At 48.5% G+C, this 21507-nt stretch overlaps 1 protein-coding gene across 6 annotated transcripts in view; it reads right to left on the bottom strand.

The window, feature by feature from the left end:
* Positions 1–229: 229 nt before the first annotated feature.
* The window catches only part of BAZ2A (bromodomain adjacent to zinc finger domain 2A), a 34446-nt gene continuing 13168 nt past the window's right edge, over positions 230–21507 (bottom strand). For 4 of the 6 annotated variants that reach the window (XM_025883203.2, XM_025883204.2, XM_073900812.1 and 1 more), the window contains 28 exons: positions 19483–19620; positions 17315–17908; positions 16245–16430; positions 15398–15616; positions 14455–14955; positions 14252–14312; positions 13084–13192; positions 12220–12321; positions 11851–12061; positions 10270–10370; positions 9852–9917; positions 9434–9667; positions 9032–9286; positions 8430–8644; positions 8051–8125; positions 7661–7841; positions 7497–7556; positions 7161–7305; positions 5971–6647; positions 5615–5837; positions 5343–5498; positions 5075–5226; positions 4607–4896; positions 4363–4495; positions 4099–4245; positions 3468–3694; positions 3210–3353; positions 230–3117 (listed from right to left, as the gene is read on the bottom strand). In XM_025883203.2, the coding sequence (XP_025738988.1) occupies positions 2952–3117; positions 3210–3353; positions 3468–3694; positions 4099–4245; positions 4363–4495; positions 4607–4896; positions 5075–5226; positions 5343–5498; positions 5615–5837; positions 5971–6647; positions 7161–7305; positions 7497–7556; positions 7661–7841; positions 8051–8125; positions 8430–8644; positions 9032–9286; positions 9434–9667; positions 9852–9917; positions 10270–10370; positions 11851–12061; positions 12220–12321; positions 13084–13192; positions 14252–14312; positions 14455–14955; positions 15398–15616; positions 16245–16430; positions 17315–17908; positions 19483–19618 (5766 nt within the window). In that variant the 5' untranslated portion in view covers positions 19619–19620 and the 3' untranslated portion in view covers positions 230–2951. The remainder of the gene's footprint in view (positions 3118–3209; positions 3354–3467; positions 3695–4098; positions 4246–4362; positions 4496–4606; positions 4897–5074; positions 5227–5342; positions 5499–5614; positions 5838–5970; positions 6648–7160; positions 7306–7496; positions 7557–7660; positions 7842–8050; positions 8126–8429; positions 8645–9031; positions 9287–9433; positions 9668–9851; positions 9918–10269; positions 10371–11850; positions 12062–12219; positions 12322–13083; positions 13193–14251; positions 14313–14454; positions 14956–15397; positions 15617–16244; positions 16431–17314; positions 17909–19482; positions 19621–21507) is intronic. The other 2 variants (XM_025883201.2, XM_025883202.2) reach the window with 2 other exon arrangements.

The raw sequence follows: 21507 nt of genomic DNA, 5'->3' as shown, positions 1-21507 counted from the left end.
CACTAAGAACCTGTTCCCTCCACGTAAGCAGAAATTCTGCTGTGGATGCCTCTTGTACGGGAAGGGCCAAGCTTGGAGGTTTAGGGACAAAGCTTGGAAGTTTAGGAACATGTTGCTCCCCTGCCAGCTATCTCCTACACCAGACGAGCCAACCTCGCCCTCATACCCAGTCTTCCCCTTAAGCAAGTGTGAGAACCTATGTTGAAGGGAAGATAAATACACAAGAGTCTTTTGAATCTCTATCAAATGTGGTTTTTATTTCAACTGACAAGCACTTTTCTACAGCTGCACTTGTGGAACATCACATGGCAAAAACAGGAGGTTTTTTCTCTAGACCTTTTTTTTTCTTTTTTAAACCTTATTAAAAATGAGATTGGTCCTAAAAATATAGAAAGAAATAAATTTAAATTCACAAAAAACTGTACATTATCAAAAAGTCACTAAAACACCACATTTGGTTATATAAAAAGTCAAGTCCCTTTTGTTGTAAAAGGAACATGGAAACTTGTTGGTGTTGATGGTGTGGTTTCTTCCTGTTACCAGACTGATAGAGGGGAGGGGAAACAAAGGGGCAGTGGGTGGGTTTTATTATTTTTTAACCTGCCTTCCCTACCAAATACTCTTTATTTGTCAAGAAGAGAAAATCCACCTAGCTCAAGGGGCGGTAAAGATGAGGAAAGAACATGAGAAATGGCCCCTTTGATCATGCCCTACCCCCACCCCCCCTTTCAGCCCCAACTTCTTCAAACTGAGGCTAGGACTCCACCCCATCTTAAGAGTGCCTGGTCCCTAGGGAAAAGAGATGGAGCTGGGAGAGGAACACAAAGAAGGAACATGGAGATTTCACTCCCCCGTCCACCTCGCCTCTAACAATAAAATTAATCTAGTACATTTTATACCGGGGAAAACTGCCAAGGGGAAAAAAGAAGAGCCCCCAACTATAACAGTTCCAAACGTCTGACTGACACAAACTTTGTTACAGCGCAGTTATTTAGATAAAATATAAATATTTATGCATAATATAAAGTCAATTCAAATATTCTTCAATCCACCTCTTAAAAGCAAAAAAAAAAAAATCTCAAATAAAATTAAAAGTTTTGAGGTTTATCTGACAGAAAAGGCGACTTTAGAAATAGGCCATGGGGGAGAAGGGGGGCAATCAGGAATAAGACAGGGGCTGCCCCAGGACCTCCCCACTCTGCCCCCCACCCCCTTCAGTGGCTAACCAGTGCTGCCAGAAGTACAAGGAATGCTCCACCTCGCCTGGCGCCCCCTCCCCCACCAATGGAACATTTCTTGGACGCCTCAGCTCTCTGCTTGGGCCGGCCAGCAGCCACCTCCCCAGTGCAAGTACCCGTAATCTCTGATGGGAGGGGCGCTGCTGAGCAGGAAAGCAGGGGGGCAGGGGCCCATGGCTGTAGCTGGGGGTTAGCAGCTTTCCTCTCGCATGCTGGGGCTTAACTCGGGCATAGTCACATGTAGGGCAGTGGTGGACCCAGAACCCCTCTTCCCTACTCTCTTGTGCTCTGGGGTCTCTGCTGCTGCTGGGAAAGGGGTCCCGGGTATGAAGTAGGTAAGGGAAGAAAAGCACAACTAAACCCACAGAAGCTCATGGGATTAGGGAAAGATCCAGTTCTACCCCTCTCCCTACAAAAGCTTAAGACTCAAAGCTATTGAAAGGAGAGGGAGTTCCTGCTGACAGATTGCACAGTTTGAAGAGGCTGGAACAGAAATGCCTGGGAGAGAGGAGACAGAGCCTTGTACCCAGAAAAACTGCTCCTGTGGTTTCCCAAGGACAAAAATGTGATGGTTTCAAACACTAGGGAAGGTGGGAATAAAGATACTTGGGGAAACTGGATGCCATCAAACAGCACAGGGGCACAATCACAGCATCCTCCCTCCCTCCCCCTCCACACACACACACACACACACACACACAAAGACACACACACACACACACACACACACACACACACACACACACACCTCTCTCTGAGGCCAGCTGATTGCTACCTGGCCTCCATCTTGGGAGTGCGCCCAAACTCAGCAGTAGTTGTCCCTGAGGAGTTCCCAAGAGGGAGGTTTGGGTAAGAGGTGGGGAAGGAGGCTGGAAGGCCCAGGGTCCAGGGTGCCTCCCTGCCCTCTCCCCAGCTACTGAGTTTCAAAAAAAGGCTAGAAACTCAGCATGTGAGGAGTATCCAACATTACAGAGGGAACAGCTATTGGCAGGAAGGTGAGGACAGAGAGTAAGACAGGGACCTCCGAACTTTTTTTTCCTTTTGAGGGGAAAAAAGATTTGGGGGGAGAGAAAAGGGTAGAGGAACCCGTACACGATAGCTTTACATTATTGGATGAGAGAAAAATCCTAAAAGTAGGGAGAGGAGGGAAAAGGAAAAATCGAGAAAGTGAGAAGCAGGGAAAGGACTGAACATGGAAGCAGCATGTTCAGGGCCCGGTGTCCGGCTCGACACACTTGGGAGTTAAGTCCACTTTACTGGCCGTCACTGCGGGTCCACACACAGTACAGAGTGTTTTTCGGTTTCACACATTCACTAGAACTATTGCTATTGTTAAATAGCCCCAGAATGCTGGGGCACGTACAGGGAAGGAGAAGAAGGTGGGAGGAGGAAGCAGGGACTTCTCTCCTCCTCATTTTAAATTAGGAAATAAAACAGAAAGGAAAAATTCTTTCTTTCTTTCTTTTTTTGGCTTTCAGTCCAGAAGGACCTCATCTCTGCCCCTCTTATTTGAGGAGCAAGAAGAGGGAAGGGAAAAAGGGGTGTAGGTAGGGGTAAGAGGATGTAGGGCGCTGCCAAGGGTAAGGTCAAAAATCAGGCTGAGATCTCTGACTTGAGTCTGGACCCAGGGCAGCATCAGCAGGTGAGAATGGCAGGGTTGGTTGGTTTGGAGGGCAGGGGGATGCCACGAGGTGACTCCCCACCTCCCTTGCCTCACAGATTGGCCTGTTTTCCCTGATAGAACTCCTCCCAGCGGCTCTCGAAGAAGCGGCGCATGATGTGCCCAGCCTTGCCCACTTCGGAGTCATCCTCGTTGAAGGTCTGGCAGTTATCAAAGACCAGGAGCGCATCCGCTGCAAACTCCTCTGAGCTGGTATACCTGGGCAGAGGGAGAGGGGGAGGCAGAGCTGTGAGCCAGGAGGAGTCACAGGACTAACACAATAGCCAGGAGACGTGCTGCCGTCTACCTACCCTCCCCGGAGCAGCCGCTCCCGCATGGTGGAAAAATCCATAGGGTTTTTGATGATGCGCCGATACCCGCTCACCAGACGTGGGTTCACGGGCTCCAGGAAGGGCCAAGCTGCGTCATGGGACTCCATCTCCATCAAGATAATCCTGTCATTAAAGGGACAGGGATGGCTGCATCTCAGGAAGCAAATCCACCGACCCCTCTTAGTCCTTACTATGGCAAAGGTAGAGCCTGTTGTCCCCAGAATTCATTCAACTCACTCGCAAAACGTGAGATCACTGTGGTGGTTCCGCATGGAGAATCGCCGCCGCTTGGCAGGGGACAGCCCTCCTTCTGAGGACCGAGGCACTGCTGGGCTCTCTCGGCCCCTGGATAGTACCCGGCGTCGGCGGCCATCACCCTCCGCGAAGTTCAGCTCGTAACTACTTTTCCGCTTCTGGCCTCGTTTCGGGAAACCAGGCTTCTGAGTGAATCTTCCCTCTACCTGCTGAGGATGGGAAAAGGGTGAGATCAGTAACAGCTGGAGATGTACTCTGTTTGCCTTCCAGTTCATTACCATCCCTATTTGTCTAAGTGTGATTGAGGCTTCAAAACACTTCCACGCATCAGCCAGCATGTGCATCTACTCACATAATCCAATAAGGGAGGTAAAAGGGAAAATACAATCATTCCCACTGTACAGAAGAAAGCAAGCGAGGCTACAGAATTTAAATGACTTGTTCCAAGAGGCACCGGAATCCAGGTCTCCCAGCACCTAACCTGTGCTCTTTCCAAGGGGACACTGAGGCATGGTAGGAAGTGCTGCTATCTGTAGGATTGGTGACAAATGGGATGAGAAAGAAAACCTCTGACTTCTGCTTGGGAGTGGGAATGAGAAAGCAGAAGCCTTACCTGTGCCAAACATACGGCACAGAACCAATCTCCTTCTGGGACAGCCTCCATCTTGGGCCGATGGCAGTAAATGTGGCAGCCACGATCACATCCATCACAAAGCAGAAGAAACTCATCGTTGTCACCCTTCCGGCAGACGAGACAGGTCTAGACCAAGGGTATGAGGAGGCAAGGTGAGCCCTCAAGCCTCTACCTGCCAGTGACCCCACTCCCCCCACGAGCTGGCTGCCCCCTCAGCCTTCCCAGGCTCTCCCAGCCTCTTACCACTTTGTTGACGGACTTCTCCCAGGCAATGGACCTCTCCAGCTGGCCCAGGCACAAGCACACCTGGGCTGCACTCCGGCACCGCTCAAGTGTCTGGCGCCAGGCCCGGATGCGAGGGGTGATCTCATAGGATCTGGGAGGTGGGGGAGGGGCGGAGAAAAAGTGGTGATCTTTGGATGAGGAGCAGGATCCATTAAATGCATCCCTTCTCCCCAGGACCAAGAATGGGGGTGGGGGCACTCACATCTCTGTAGTGGTGCACTGGGGGGCACCACTGGGCGTGCTGAGCAAGGCCTTCTCCAGTACAACCTCATGAGCTGGCCAGAGGGGCTCCCGTAGATACCGCCGCTCCACATTCTGCTCAAGGGCAGCAAGGCGCATCACAGCCAGGTCCAGCGGGTTGGTGGTTTTACGCTGGGGTGCCAGTCCTTCCCTACCTCGACCTCTCCAGGTGATATCCTCCTGGGAGTCAGGCAGATGCTCACAGTAGGCCAAGTCTTCCCGAGTAGAGTCTGGGCTGGGACATGTCCAGCCCTGCAGGTGGGAGAGAGGAATAAAACTCATTGTAAAGGAAGAAAATTAAGTGTAGAAAAAAATCTAGTGTCCTAAGAGATCACTTGTGAAGTGAGGACCCAGGGTTTTTCCTAACAGAGTACAAGAGATGACCGTTTCCCCCTCAACAACTTCCAACCCAGTGCCAGCCCTAGTGTACCCGAATCTGCAGATCAGACAGGATAACCCGTTGTTCCAGCTCCTCTACCCACTGAAGCACAGCCAGGTCTGTCTCATAGGTCTTCTCTTTGGGGGACCAGCTCATAATCCCTTCTTGAAAGGCAGGTAGCTGACTAGGCTCAAAGATGGGGTCTGAGAACACAGAAGGCAGAGGGAAAGGCCCATCAATGAGGCCGTTGTCCGCAGCAGCAGCTCAACATTTACCCCTGGGCTCTATAGCTCAGGCTGGATCAAAGTATTTATCTTACCCGTAGAGGGCCGTAGGCAGACTTCCTGTAAGAAGTCCCTGTGCTTGTTGAGGTGTTTGTGAAGTGCCTTTTCTCGGATGCCTCGGGGGTGCAGGGCCTTGAGCGTAGCATCCAGTGTCTCAGGATCTTGGATGCACCACCAGCCAGAGCACATCTCTGTGAAGAATTTACATATGTGGAGTGGTGGGTGGGAACCAGCTATGAATCCTATGGCCCATGTCTGATGCCACTCCAACCTATACTCTCACCCATGCCACCTCAAGGGCACTCACCAGGGGGGACAGGCTGGGCTGTCAGCTGGGTTAGATAACGCTGTTCCATCTGTTTGAAGAACTTACTGGGGGGCCTTCCTCTCCGTTTTGGCTGTCCTAGCCCTGTGAGACTCTGTGATGTGCCCCCAGGGTCTCCTGTTCGTCTCTTAGAGGCCATCCCAGGCAAGGGGGTAGAAGGGAGCTGTACTGGAGAACAGGGGTTGGCTGCACTGGGTCTATTCATCTGTGAGATGAAACACAAGATGAGGGCATTTTCACATTTATAGGACCCTAATGGCCCTATCCCTTCCCCCAGCTTCGGCACAAGCCCGCACCCAGGCACTGCAGCCTCTGGCAAGATGAAGTCAACTGCATACCTGGCTACTTACTGGCTTGGAGGAGGCAGGCTGCTGAGGGGAGAGAGTAGGCTGGTCCTCAGAAACTGCTGGGGGTGGTGTAGGGGCAGCATTGCATGGCATTTGGGCTGAGAAGTTAAACCAGGGAGCTTGAGAATCAGGGATGGATTCTGCCTCATCAGGCTCTGGCTCCTCCAAGGGTTGTGATGGGGTTGGGTCCAGTTTTCCAGGGCTGCTGTCAGGTGTGAGGACTGAGCTGCTCAGCAGGGAGCCATGGCTCTGAGTCTGGCTCAGCCAAGACAGGAAAGCTGACTGGCTGAGGTCATGCTGACTCTGACCCAAGGACAAAGGGGAGCCTTCTGGCTCCAGGAACCCATTTTGGGGCTGAGGATGGAGCTGAAGCTGGGGTTGGGGCTGGAGCTGGGGCTGAGCCTGAAGCTGAGGATGGGGCTGAATCTCGGGCTGAAGCTGGGCATCGGACTGTTCTGAATCCTGACCCCGGCCAGGGGATTTCAGGTGCCTAGATTGTAGAGACCCAGGCTTAGTTTTCCGAGGCCGGCCTCGGGCCCGGGCAGGAGTACTGGCAGAGGTGCTGGAGCCAGCTAACTCCTTCTTCAGGGAGAAGGGGGCTGGACTGGGTGCTGGATGGGCTGCCACTTTTAAGGAGTCAGTTTCCTGCTTTATCACATCCTCAGGAACTGTAAAGAGAAGTGAAGAGTTTAAAGCATACACTAATACGTAAGGGGAAGGAAAGAGGGTGTATAAATACAGGACAGACATTTTCTTTTTCTCTTGGGACTTAATCCACCCCTTTGAGATTCAATTGGGAACAACTTATATGCCAATGAACCAAGTATCTGGGAAAGAAACACTATTCTCCCAAATAATCAAGAAGCAGCAGCATAATCATAAGCTGACATTTATTAAGAACCAGATAGATGTTAAACACTATCCTAAGAATATTAACTCATCCTAATCCTCTCAACAGCCCTATTAGGTATACCTAACTATTATCATCCCCATTTTATAAATGAAGAGATTGAAGCATACAGCAGGTAGGTGGGAAGTCTCACCCCACAGCCTGTTCTCTTAACCACTATGCTACACTCATTCTCATAAAATGAAAGAAACCCCAAAAGACTTGATAGAGAAAAAGGAACTGGTTAACTCTGTTAGAGTGGACTCAATTCAGGCTCCCATGAAACACCTACGTAAGCTCTCCTCTGTTCCTTCCACGAAGATACCAGCCAAATAGGGCAGCACCCAGTAGCGGCGTCTGTAGCGGTCCTGACCCAAGGAGACGGCCCGAAGCATCTGGGATGAGTGAAGCAGCTTTTTTCGAAAGAAGAGCTGACGCTGGGTAGGCAATGGAAAGAAAGAGGAATAAAAAACACATTTCCAAAGAGTGACTCTGTCCAATATATGGGAGCTGGGCAGTGGCTCTCAGCTTCCCTATAAAATTGATCCCATCTGGGGCCCAACTCACAACGTGATAAATTCCCTCCCAGCCCACATCCCCAGATCCTGGGAGGTTAGCAGCACAGTACCTTGCTCAGTTTTTCTATCTGGCGCTCTAGCTCTGGGATGCTTGATGCTGTGGCATCAACCTGGAGAAGAAACAAATGGACAATGAGAGAAAGGGAATTATTAGATTCAAGAAAGACAAATAATCTATTTCCAACTTCCACTGTCCTCAGTGTGGGGCTAGTACCTCTCCATCTCTTCGCCCCCTACGGCCATGGACAGTCACTACAGTCTCTTCCTCTTCCTCTTCTTCCATGCCACTGGTCTCCTCCATGATGCGAGAACTGCGTCTCCGCCCCAGGCCCTCCTCTGGCCCTTGCATCTCTACCTCAGGCCGCCCAGTTCGTTTGGCCAGAGCAGTTTTCAGTCTTAAAACAGAGTAAGGGAAAAACTGCGGTGAGGAACGGGAGACTGCCACAAAAGGAACACCTGGAATCAAAGCCATCCTGAGCCCTGCGGTCAGGTCCCAACCCCAGGGGAGAGGCTACAGGCATCGGTTCCAGCCCCGAGTTCTGGCTATGCTTTACTCTTTTCCGCCTTCTCTCCCCTCTAGGCCCTACCCTCTGCCCACCCCTACCTCCGGAGCCGGCCTTCAACAATCCACTTGTTTTTCCTGTAGCTGGACATACTCTCCAGAGTCTTGTCAATCTCACTGTAGAGGAACAGGGAATGAGATTTTGAGGTAGAAGTGGTAGCACAAACAAAAAAGAAGGGAGGCTCAAGGGTAAAGGGGCTGCAGCTGAACAGGAGTTTCATCCTAGGGCCTAGGTTGGATAAATGGCAGAGAAAGGCTTAGATTCTCCCTGGGAAGGTACTAAGACCCAGTCCCCAGGTCGCTCTAGCATCTCCAGAGCATGGCAGTGGACGCATCACCCCAGGACTTCTGGAAGGCTAAACCCTTCCCCTTCCCATTCTGACCAAGGCATACAGTAACCATCCCCACCCCAGACCCTCACTTGATGATGAGGGTGGAGCCATTGAGCTCATGCACAAGGAAGGCCAAGACAGCAGCTTTCTGTTGGGGGGGCTGGGCCTGAAAAGGCTGGGTGCGCAGGCTGTCACAGAGGGCTGGCTCCACTCCATATGCCATGAGGAAGCAGCGCAGGATCTCAGATACGTTGTCTCTTGTCAGTGGGATCTCCGACACCTTCTCTCCCAAGATCTTTAAGGACTGTTTGGAGGAGAACAGAATGGGAGTTAAGAGAAAAAGTGAAATAACACAGGTTGGGTGAATCTGGAACAAGAAAATACACTAGGAGAGAACTATGGGGTGAAGACATAAGAATTAAAGTGCTAACACACGACGAGAGAAGACAAAGGAAATATGAACAAAATAAAGGAATAAAGGAAAATGAACAAAATAAGCAGAGGGAAGTCAGGAAGGAAAACAGAAAGGAAAAATATAAGGAAAACATAAATAGGAAGAAACCAGATCTCCTTTCACTTGTCCTGATCACTTCAGGGAGGGACTTTTGTGTGTTTAACTTAAAGAGAAAGCAAAACTGAGATACAGCCCTGGATCCCAGGCCCTCCCAAGCTGCCTGGGGAAGGCCCTCACCTGACAGTAGGAGGGCAGGCCAGGGTCATAGAGCGCAGCCTTCAGGAGCCGCACCAGCAGATCTTGCACCTCACCCAGGCTGTCGCCTTGACACAGGAGTCCCTCCTGCAGGACCCCCAGACTGGGTACATCTTTGGCGGGGTCAAAGCCCAGCACCTTGCCGAAGCTGTGCAGGAATTCCACGATGGTCAAGCAGTCTGAGAAGGCCCCACTGGGCAGGATCAGACCAGGGATGCGTGAGAAGTCAGGTAGGGGCTGTAAGGATAAAAGTGGTAGGGTTTTCAAACATACCTGAAGGCAACAGTCTGGATATCTAGGAGGTTCTTCTTTTAGTGGAAACGTCTTCACAACTGGCCCCTCCAGGACCCAGGGACCCAGGACCTGTTACTCTCCCCTCACTACCTGGTGATCAGTCAGACACATATCCTCTGTGGGCTTCTTCATCTCTTCCAAGATCATCTGTTGCCTCTGCCGCTCCTCCAAGCGCCTCTGCATGGCCAGCGTTTTATCGGCTTTACAGCCTGATTTGCCTTTGGCCACTTCCTCCTTTTCCTTCATTTTTACCTTCTCCTTCTTCTCCCTCTTCACTTTTTCCTTCAGTTTTTCCTGCTTTGTCTTTACCTTCTCCTTCTCAGCCTACTCACCCAAAGGAGAGAGGGACCAAAAGTTCCATAAAGATTCCAGTCACCACCCTTCCCTAGTCCCCCCACCTCCCACCTCAGAGCCCACAAGCATGGCTATAAAATAAGACCAACTCATATATGTCTTGCAAAATCAGTTTGGTGACTTCAAAGTTATACTTGTGTGTACATGCACCTACCTTGGATTTCTTCTTAGCTTCCTTCTGCTTTAAGCTCTTGGTCTCTTGTTTCCGCTTGTTTCTGGCCTGTAAACCATAAGGGAAGTCATTTCTCCTCAAACTCTGAAAGCATCTCTGCTTGGGCTAGGATTCAAAAACAGACAAGGGTGCTGGGGAGGAGAGGTGAGAGATGGGATGAGGGGTTGGCAATGGATCAATTCTCTCACCCTGGAGATGCCCACATGATTCTTGAACAAGCCCAATTCTCTAAATCAAGCCCCCCCCCGCCCCCCCGCAAAGTCCAGGTACGAAGGTATGCTGCTACATGAGGGAAGGCGGGGAGATGGGGAGGTGGCAAATGTAGGAGAAGGAAGAAGAGATGATGAAGCGGACTGTAGGAAAAGTTAACCCACTGTGTAATCTCTCTGATGTCCCTCACCTGCCCTTGGATAGTAGGCTGACACTCTCCTCGTTGTACCTTCTGCTTCATCTTCTTCTTGATTTTATTCATCTTTGCTTTATCCTCCTCATTCAGTGCTTCTGTGAGGGCAGAAAATGAAGAGTGAGGCAGACAGACTGATCTCCAGCATCCAGAGCAGCACATGCCTGTCACAAAGCTGACTTCCTTAAGCAGCTCCCTGAAGAATCTAGTTTTGTTTTTTGGTATACATAATAACACGTTGGGGAGAAAAATGCTGAAGAGACACCTGCTGTGGGGTAGCACAAAGAACTCAAAACTCTCCTGCCCAGAAGTCCCAGCCCCTAGAACAGATTAGACGACTTTAGAAGGGGTCTTAGAGGCCGCAATGGCAGAATAGCCTTGCAACCTGTCTCTTTCCCAGGCTACCTGGTAGGGGGCAGCAACCCACAGACTGATTTCAGAGCAGAGAAAGAAAACAAAACCAAACTGCCAGGGAAAAAGGGTGGTCTCCACAGTTGGAAGCACCAATTAAAAAGAATGTGCCAGAAAGAAAGGGCTCAAATAATGGATACCTCAGTAGAATCGGACCAACACTGACATAGCTATTGCTTATGCTCAGTTCTTATGCCTTGCTCTACCAAAAAAATATAAATTTCTCTGCTTCTGGAAGACTAAATATTGAAGGGGAATGTTAAAAACAATGGAGTGTGTTAGAATTGATGTTTTTGATAGGATAGTACCTATTCTATTCTGGCATGGACACACCACCACCATGTCTATACAGCAACCTCCTAAGTTAGACAGATACTATCTACAGATAATCCAGTATAGGCTTCTAGTAAAATATAAGTGTCTTGCTCCAGGTCATATGGTCTGAATGCGGCAGAGCTGGAACTCTGAATAGGAGTCAGAACACTCCAAATTTTTTCAAACTCTTCACAATCTATCAGGGTAAATGCAATATCTGCTGAAAAGTTAAACATTTCCTACCTGTCTCTCCATTAAAACAGTGTCAATTATTTTTGGATTCAGATGTGAATTCTGAACCTCTGTGATGGTAGCAATGAGTAAGGTTAAAGTGCACAACCCAAACCAATAAGCCAAGGAGCTGAAAGATGGCAAGAAAGGATATGGAAGCCCTCTCTTCTATCAACATCCGGGGACCACTCAAGGCTCCACTAGTATAAGCAATTCAAGAAGAAACAGGTTGCTGAAGTACCACAAAAGTGCTGGGACCTTGGTGCTGCTTTCTAGGGAGGGGAAGGTGATTCAGATTCATTCTGTCCAGATAATTAATGTCATTCACGCTCCTGGGAAACCCAGGTATTAGTAATTCCTCAACATTTCCAAAACTTCAGGGGTACTAGGTGGCTCAGTCGGTTAAGCATCTGCCTTTGGCTCAGGTCATGATCCCAGTGGGATCGAGCCCCGCATCGGGTTCCCTGCTCAGTCGCCCTCTCCCCCTCCCCCTGCTCGTGCTCTCTCTCACACTCTAATAAGTAAAAATCTTAAAACAAAAAAAAAAAAACAACAAAAAAAAACGCATTTCCAATACTTCACAGAGCAAGCAGAATCCTAATGTAAGAGACACCACTGTACCTTGGGCCTCCAGTTTCTTTAGGAGGCGGTTATCTGTCTTATTCAGCAGCTCAGCGATTTTGACCTTGGGTGGCCGACCTCGTCCCCGTTTCACCTTGGGGACTTCCTTAGTCTTGGCCTTCTCAGTGTTTCGAGGTCGGCCCCGTTTCCCAGTAATTGCCTGAATCCTGGATGGGATCTCCTCTGCTGAGAGCTGTACCCACTGCAAGCCCTAAGGTAATGAAGAAGACTATTACAATGTGAGGGTGCAAGCCACCATAAACTCTGAATCATTCAATGCCCCAGACCCTCCAAACCCCAAAAGAAGCTACAGCTTCTCCACCGACTCTTTCTCAGAGACAACAGCATATTTAACCCTGGGGTGTGCACCTCTGGCGTGTCTCTCTCTTCAAAGAAATCTCCAACAGGCATACGGGGACTGAAACTGAAGTGCTCACGGCGTACATTGTGTACCACGTTGCGGCTCAGGTACTAAAAGGAGGAGGCAAAGTGGCATTAATGAAGTCCCAGCCCTATCATGCCTTTGTCCAGCAATAGCACAAACAGAACAGGCCAAAGAGCAGAAAATGCTAGCCTGTTGCCCCTGGGCCCAAGAAAGGAGTCTGTGCTTCTGTTAAAATGCCCATGAAATGGGATACGAAGCTTCAGCAAAGCTTGAGTAGTTATATCCTTGTGAAAAGGCATTAAATTATTTCTGTATATTATGTAGTAGGTCCCTTCACTTCTTGGAGAATAGCAAATCTAGCTTCTTTGTACAAACGTAGAGCTTACCCAAAGATTTTCTCCCTTTACCTCATATTTCTTAGAAATTTAATGTGTATACATTGTCTGCTTTCCTATGACTTTTAGCTCAAGCAACATATATAAGTACTTTTTCTTTCTTAGATGTAGTAAAAAAAAAAAAAAATTCTGTTTAAAGACAGAAAGGGATTAAATTTTTTTTTCCCCCTAAAGCTTTCTTGAAGGTCAGGGGCTTTATCTATGAAAAAGTAGTAAATAGTTCCTGTAACGTGTGAAGCAGCAGCCGGCCTTAAATTGTCCTTTCTGGCTAAGGGTAGAACAGCGATTACTAGTATATACTGTTCGGGCTGCTTTTAGTTTCTCTTAATCAGAATTATTAAATGATAGAATTCAAGAACTTATATACATGTTCCTACTTGGTGTACTGATAATCATTTGAAAGTAAAGACTTTGCCATATATTAAAAAAAAATGCACATGAAAGCTCCATTACCTTGATCACTTCTGGAAACTGTTTCATCCTCTTCCCACAGGGGCCATAATACCACGTCTCCCCTTGCCATCGGTGGCTACCCTTCTTGATGCGCACCTCTCTCCGCCACCTGCCAGAGAAGCACACGTGCCCTGCCGCCAGGTCACACCCCTACCCACAGTCAAGCCATCCCAGGAGCCAAGCCCACCGAGATGACCCTGCCGGCACCTATCTTACTAGAACTGCAGGTAGATGCGAACACAGCAGGAGACACAAGCTTGGCAGGAAGGCAGGCCTGAGCTCTACAAATCCCTCAGGGCCTGGGGGGTGGGGGGAGCAAAACACAAAAAATGCACAGGCCCAGAAAGACCTCCACCCTGCCTTTACAAAGTCAGTGTGATGAGCAGCCAGGAACCCCCTCCCTAATGCCATTCAAGGCAATTGCTGGGTTTCCGTCCTACAAGTTCTGGGCACCGACTTGAGGGAATAAAGGCAGAAAAGACGGGGGGGGGGGGGCGCAAGCAGAAGAATAAACTTGCTGCTGACTCCATAAAATGACTCTGTAGGCCAAGGTTTAGTAAGGAACTCTGTGTTCTGAGAAACAGATTATTCTAAGACTAAGCCTTATCTTTCTCTCAAAACTTTAAGCAGAACTCAGACTTTGGTGACCACAAGTAGCCAAGAGGGGTGGGGGTGGGGACAATCAGGAAGGCAGTCATTCTTATGAGGCCCTTGGTGTCAACTGGCTTGCTCATTCTGGTCACATACTGTTCCTGTCCTTACCTCTCCAAAGAGCATTAAAAAAAAAAAAAATCCCAATTCATCAGGACTTAGCCACTCCCCACTCAACTGCTATCCCTTCTCTAAGCATATAAAACACGTTGGCTAATTTGGATATCTGAGCTCTAGGGTCACCAGCTGGGTTTGGAAGAGATAACAGCTGCAGCCCCTGGAGCAAAAATCCGAATGGTCACAAGGTGAGGAAAGAATAGGTGAGGGGAGGGCAGATCCTGGGAGAAGGAGGAAAGCTAAAATCTCAGGCATTATCATTGCAGATAACTGTCCTTTAATCCATTCTTGCCTAGCCCATTCCTCCCCATCTCAGATGAGATGACCTCTCTTCCCTTCTTCCTAGAGTCATTCATTAAATTTGTCAAGGTCAATGTATGTAGCAAACTAGAGCATTTACCCATGTTGGAGGGGAAGACGAACTTCTTCTGGGGTAGCAATACGTCTCCTCAGGACATCACCTTGAGAGGAAGATAGGGGATACCCAACTTAAGAATTCAAGCAAAACAGTGAAACTGGCCAGCAGGGAAGGACTAAATGCCACACAGGACAAAAACTTTTCTTTTAAACTGGCTAAGAATGGAACAGAATCTGGACACTCACCACTACCAGAAGTAGTGACTCCTTCTCCAGTGATCTCTTCCAGGTCAGTGGTGGTTTCAGGGAAGGTGCTGACATCCTTATCTGCTGGGGAGGCTGTTGGGAGGACAGCTACTGGGGAGGCTGCAGGGGACACTTTTGGGGAGGTCACTGGGGAGCCTGTCAAGGAGACTTCTGAGGAGACTGGTGGGAGGGCTGCTGAGGAAGTTGGAGAGACAGCTGGGAAAGCTGCTGGGGAGATGACTGGGGAAATTTCCGGGGAGACTGCTGGCGAAACCGCTGGGGAGACTTCTGGAGAGATTTCCAGGGAGGCTGCTGGCGAAACTGCCAGGGAGATTGCCGGGGAGGCTGTTGGCGGGACTGCTGGTGAAGTTGCTGGATGGAGCTGAATAGTGGATGACTGGTCAGAGGCTGGCTCGGTCAGAGGTGGTGGGAAGTCTGAAGCCTGAGTCTCCATTTCTTCCTGTTCTGCATCACTACCATTATTCAGGTCAAAGCTGTTATCTAGAATGCAAAGGGACAAAATGGGTAAGGAAAAAAGGTGTCCTACAAAACAAGAGAATCTACTCAGTCAAACCTGGACTAAGCTAAACAGAGTTACTTAAGAAGGCTTTTCCCTAGGGTTGGAAAACATGAAGTAGCCTCTGGCTGTCCTTCCCAGCCATTCATGAAGGTTAAAGGGTAAAAGCTGCTGCATTCACTTTGTGAAGTACCTTTTACCTGGAGCCAGTAAGGCCTTTGGCCTCCTTTTTCCTGCAAACTCCAAGTCCTACAAGTTCTGGGCACAGGGCAGACAGAAGTCAGAGTGAGCAGCCTGTGCCTTTTTTAGTCCCACGATAGCTCCCTCAGCTCCCAGTAAGGCGCCCACCCCTAAGACCCTAACTATGGAACTGGTTCTCTCACCTGTTCTCAGGCCAAAGACTCTGTCCTACCTCTCTTAACTCACCTTGCAGGACAGACTCCCCAAGGACAGGTGGAGAGGTGGGGCTGGCAAAGATAGAGGCTGAAGTTTGACTGTCATCTGCCAGGAGACTGAAGGCAGTGGCGTTATTGAGAGAAGGGCAATCAAGGGCAGAAATCACAGGGCTGTCCTCAAGAGGCAGCTTGTCCTCTGCACCCATCAGCTCCGTGTCATCTATACCATAGAGTCCTCCACTCACTGGCTCTTCAGGAGGTGGAAAAATCAGAAAACAAGATTTAAGAAATACTGGTCTCACTATATCCCAATTCTAGTTAGTTCTCATCATGTTAAGGTTCTTTCTAATATTAAATTAAGGAAATTTTACAGCTCTCTCCCTGAAACAGTAAAGTCACCAGGCTATAGGGATTGTCAAAGCTTGAAGCAGAAATGAAAGGAAAAGCATTGGCTCTAAGATCAACACAAAATTCGAGCATCCATCTTAAAATTGGCCTTTCTTATATTTCAGTGGGACAAAAGGTAATTGTTCACTGGCAACAGTTTTCTATTAGAGAAATCTCTATTAGAGATAGTTAGACCCAAACAGCCCAACTGTGTGGTAATAAGTCCTTATCCAGTGATTTATTACAGCCCAGGGCTCCTGGCCAAAAGGAACACTGGGAAAGAACCTGGGAAATGAACCAATTCAGCTCAGAGTGCAGTTGGCCTAGTCAGCCAGTGGGATGAAACTCTGGTCAGCCACAGGATTATCTGGATTTGGGCCACAATGCTCCAAATTCCTCAATACTTTCCCTGGTTTACTATCTCTTCCAGGTGATAGAAGCTGGCTACCTTTTGCATGGACAAATTGAAGGGAGCCAGCCTCTAAGCCTACCCGGTGCCAGAGGGTTGAAGGGCTCCAGAGAGACTTCACTGAGGATTGGAGTGTCTTCCAGTTGATCAGGAAGATGTGAAGGATCATCTAAGCAGCTCACTGTGGGGTCAGGGACCAAGACTGAGACCTCTTGGTGTAATGATTCCACAGAAGGGACAGAACCATTATAGCCGCACATCTTCAGTTCTAGGAAATCCCAGAAAAGAGCAAACGTCAAAATCAGTGCCTTCAACTGGTTCATTCAGCTATAGTAGGCAGGCAGTCTTTGCTAGTGGGATGTTCATTCTTCAGTAATCCTAAGTCTCAGTCCTATGCTGGGTTCCAATCATACCAAGATACTCTAGTGAGCAATGCTAATAAAATCCTATAGCAGGTAAAGAGAGGGAAAAGGAGAGCAGGGTCTGAGACAAGAACCCCATCATGTTCTCAGCTGTGTTCCCATCCAGTGGGAACAGGTGGTAAACAGAAAATATCCTGTGATTTTATAGGGTGGTCACCCTTATATTTGGAATCAATGCCAAAATAAGCATTTATAAATTTTGAGGAAAAAGAGGAGAGGGACTGTCATATGTACCAATGCTAACAACAACAACAACAACAACAACAACAGGAAACTGAGTAGACAAGCAATGTTATGCTATGCCTGCTTCCTTCCCTCCTTCAGGTGCCAATCACTACTAGGGCTCAGCTCACTTTAGCAGCCCAGTCTGGCCTTGCCATAGCCAAGTCAAATTGGCTTCAATGACCTCTGCTAATGCCCCAACCCCTTCGTATATTTTGGAAGCAGCCCTTCTTGATGTAGGGTGTCTGTTGGGGCTGTTTCGGGCTCGCCCACCTGCCCTCTCCAGGCCAGCAGCTCTGCATGAGCTTGAAATAATTTGCACTCCCACTCGCGAGCTGGTGCTGCTGCCACAAAAACACCAGCCACTTGGCTCTGCTAATCACCAACATGCAAATCAGCCTCCACTGCAGAGAGCTGGAAAGACAAGTTTTCCTCACCTCAAAAAGCCACTGCCCCCCATAGCCCCATTTTTCCTCTCCCAGCCCAGCTCACAGACCCAGAGTTATACCTGGCTGCTCTTCTTCCAGCTCCAGGCTGCCTACCAAGCCAGTGCCATTCTCTGCCACAACTGATGTCAGCTCCTTTTCTGCCGCCTCATCAGGATGGATACCACTGCCTACTTCCTGGGAGGGTGCAAAGGTCTGGATGCTGGATCCCAACATAGGAGAAGTCTGCGGGGAGGTGAAAAAACTAGGGGGTCCATTGGGCATCACCTCAAAATTCTGGTCAGGAAAGGAATCATACAGTTCCTGTGAGTCGAAGTTAAGCCCCATGGGACTCTGGGTACCATTGGCCCAGAACTCTTGGCTCCCAGCCCGAAGGTTAGTGTTGTGACTTGGGGATGAAGGTTGCCGGCTGCCCCCAAGGATGCCGTTGAGTGGGTACTGTCCCCCCGAGAACTGGGAGAGAAGGGGTGGGTCCTTGAGGTTGCTGCCAGGATTGGCAGATGGGTACTGTGAGTAGTTCCAGAGACAGTCGTAGGCCACGCTGGGGTGATGGAGGTGTGAGGTGCTGGAGGAGTGGGGAGCAGAGTTCAAAATCCCTGAAGTAGTAGTGTGAGATACAGTAGATAAGCCATTAACATTCACATCCCCATTCAAACCTGGCAGAGAAAGAGGGAAAAGGGTCAGTTACAGATATGTACGCAAGAAATTCTATCACTTCTACCAAAAGCACAGCACTGACTAGAAAAAGGGAAGGTGAAGGGGAGGGGGATTCCCCCTCTGCTGTATTTATAGCTTTTCAGTCTCCAGGGAACACCAAACCCAGATGCTCCTGGATGTAAGCTTAGCAACTGCTTCTGAGGCTGCTGAGTAGGGGGCTGGGGAGCTCTTCTGGCCTACCACAGCAGCGCCCAGTAGAGAGCTGGCTGCTGCTGATGCTCAGGGCTTTTTATTTTTTTTAAATGAAGCTGCTTGCAGACTCCCTACAGTGACTTGCATTCTTCTCCACCCTCATTCCCTAGAGGAATTCTTCCCTTGGAGTGGCATGACTGAATTCTCCAGGGCCCCCCCTTACCCCAGAGCCCCTTTGGCCCTGCAGTGGCACCAGAAGGGACAGCCTCCACCTCACTGGCACATGCAGATCCAGCACTTTGTGCTGGGCTAAGAATAGAATCTGCAGTCACCACAGCAGCAAGATCCCAACTCAGAAGGCTGGGCTTGGCCCCTCCCCATAGAAACTGGAGGGTAATATTGCAGGGGAGAAATGACTGCATGACCAATACTACAGACTTCAGTTCTCAACACCAATGGTAACCTCTGGACTGGAGGACAATTCAAATAAAAGGAACCAAGACACTAAAGAAACTGAGGGGGAGGGGGTCCTCCAGTGAAATAAAGGAGCTTCTATCTATCTGCAACCCCCTTAGGGAGAAGAGAAGGGAGAAGTGGTTAAGTCTAAGCCTATCGCAGTATTTTTCTGCTGTAGGGAAGGAGGAAGCATTTGGGCTTCTCTGCTTCCAAGCATAAAGTACCTGAAATCCAGGAAAGATTAGAGAAGTACTTGGCAGAGCTATGTACAGAGCAACTGATAAGCCAAATCCAGGAAAAGACCTGATCCTGGCAGCAATACTTCCGTCTGGAATTATAGATGCTTCTCTCTAGGGACCTAGGTAAGCATTAAAACTTTCTGTCCCTCTCTCCTACTCTCAAGGACAGGGGTGGCACAGACTCCAAGTATCTGCCCTCTTCTCTATTACACAAACTAAAAGGCAAACACATCCCAACCTTCACCCAACCCCTCCACCCCCAATCCTAGGGCTGGCTTCTCTAACCTTTAAAAACAGCTTTTCAGAGGGCTGGACCTTTTTCTCACAGGTCCAAAAGTGGGTACCGGAAGCAGAAGCCACCTCACAGCTATCTGGCAGTAGCCAGGGAACAGGGCTGACAGAAGAACAGGCCAAGATGAAAAGGCCAGTATGTTTCTCTAACCCCTTCCTACCTAAGTAAGACTAAGAGTGCTGCTTCCATAAATCCCTAGAATTTATTCTTAGAAACTTGGGTTTCTCTCCAGCAGCTGAAGTTCTGAGGATTTACTTCCTCCCTACCCACCTGGCAGGAAAAAAGAGCTGTTGTGAGGTAGCTAGCCCAGAGGGGAGCCAAATCTTGTCCCATCAACCTGCTCTAAAGGAATGATGCCCACTCCCTCCCCAGGCCATGTGGCCCTCACACTCACTTTTCCCTTGCTGGGGGAAGTTCATGGGAGACCCGTTAGTGTAGAGGCCCTCCCCTGAGGAGGGAGAGGGTTTCAGTCCTGAGGCAGCAGGTGCAGGGGGAAGGCCAGTAAAGTTAAAATGGTCGTTTGCCTCCATTTCTGTAGGAGGGGAGAGAGAGGGGAGAAAAAACACTGGCGGTTAAACAAGGTTATATCACCTGGAATCTTCTAGAGGGAATGCCCCCTCCCTTCCCTCTACTTACCCTTCTCCTACCTATGTCTTGGGGGGTATTTTGGGAAGTACAGGTTGAAAAAAGAGAAGAGGAGGAAGAAATATACCCGCAACCTGGGCAATGACACTACAGCCTGGAGTAATTGTCCCCCTGTGTAAATCCCACACTCTTAACTTCTAGTCCAGGTTATCCCTCTATGTTAGATATGATATTATTAACCCTCTATTATAACATTTAACCTTTTCCATCTTTTTGTTTTCCTTCCCCTCAAGGTAAGGCCAGAGTCCCACTCCCATGGGCCACAGAAGGTTCTCAATGCCATCTTTTTGATAGGAAGCCATGGGAGATGGGGGTATCGGCAGAGAAAGCATATTTGATACATATGCTGCTTTGTTTTATTATACTTGAGTTAAATAATTTTCATGTTATCCTATCCATAGCCCTAGGCATCTAAAGAAGATAGCAATTACCTTGGCAAAGGGATTTGAAAAGAATACGTTTGGGAAAGGTGACCATAATGGCAAAACTCAAATCATCCAGCAACACTTCTATTCTTTTTCATGGTTTTCTAAGAACACAAGTCAGAAACATGTCAGAGCTGGAAAACTGACTAGAGGGTGTCCCAAGGAATATTCTGTTATACCTATTATGGTTATTTCCTAGTGCTTTGGTTTTGTAGCTTAAATGTAAAAGAGTCATGGAAAGAATAGCTGGACATCTTACATTTGTAAAGGTAGTGGCTCCTTGGAGGGGTAGTATAGTTAAAAAGCTTTTCACCCTGTCCTGAATATGAGGTGATACAGTGAGAAGAAATGAAGTCCTTGGTCAGAATATAGTTGACAAAGATAAAAGGGAAGAAACACAGGAAGCAGAAGCCAGAATTATTGGTTAAGTCTTACATAACAATCAGAAACTTATGATGTACTAGTGCATACTAATTTGATATGTAAGAAACATGATCTTAATATAGAAAAAGCAACTCCTTGGGTTACTATGTTTTTAAAAAGGGCAGAAGAATTCAGGTAAAAAGATTTCTTTATCGGGGCGCCTGGGTGGCTCAGTTGGTTAAGCGACTGCCTTCGGCTCAGGTCATGATCCCGGAGTCCCGGGATGCGATCGAGTCCCGCATCGGGCTCCTGGCTCAGCGGGGAGCCTGCTTCTCCCTCTGACCTTCTCCCCTCTCATGCTGTTTCTCTCTCTCTCTCTCAAATAAATAAATAAAATCTTAAAAAAAAAAAAAAAGATTTCTTTATCAAGCTCCCAAGATAAGGCAATAAGACCTAGACGATGTTTTTAAATAAGCTCTTTTTAAAAAGAATCAGAAGTAAAGCTGTTTAAAGAATGAATAAACTCATTAAGAACAGGGGCGCCTGGGTGGCTCAGTGGGTTAATTGTCTGCCTCTGGCCCAGGTCACGATCCCACGGTCCTGCGATCTAGCCCTGCATTGGGCTCTCTGCTCAGCGGGGAGTCTGCTTCTCCTTCTCCCTCTGCCTCCCCCCAACCCCACATGTGCTGTCTCTCTTGTTCACTCTCTCTCTCTCAAATAAATAAAATCTTTTAAAAATAAATAAGTAGGGCACCTGGGTGGCTCAGTTGGTTAAGCGATTGCCTTTGGCTCAGGTCATGATCCTGGAGTCCCGGGATCGAGTCCCGCACTGGACTCCCTGCTCAGCGGGGAGTCTGCTTCTCCCTCTGACTCTCTTCCCTCTCATGCTATCTCTCATTCTCTCTCTCTCAAATAAGTAAATAAAATCTTTAAAAAAATAAATAAAAATAAAAATAAATAAGTAAATAAATAGATTAAGAAAATGT

Source organism: Callorhinus ursinus, unplaced genomic scaffold (genome assembly GCF_003265705.2).
Source record: "Callorhinus ursinus isolate GAN/ISIS: 27379988/994484 unplaced genomic scaffold, GSC_fseal_2.0 scaffold14, whole genome shotgun sequence".
Lineage (NCBI taxonomy): Eukaryota > Metazoa > Chordata > Mammalia > Carnivora > Otariidae > Callorhinus > Callorhinus ursinus.
This window is presented reverse-complemented; position numbering and strand designations above follow the sequence as displayed.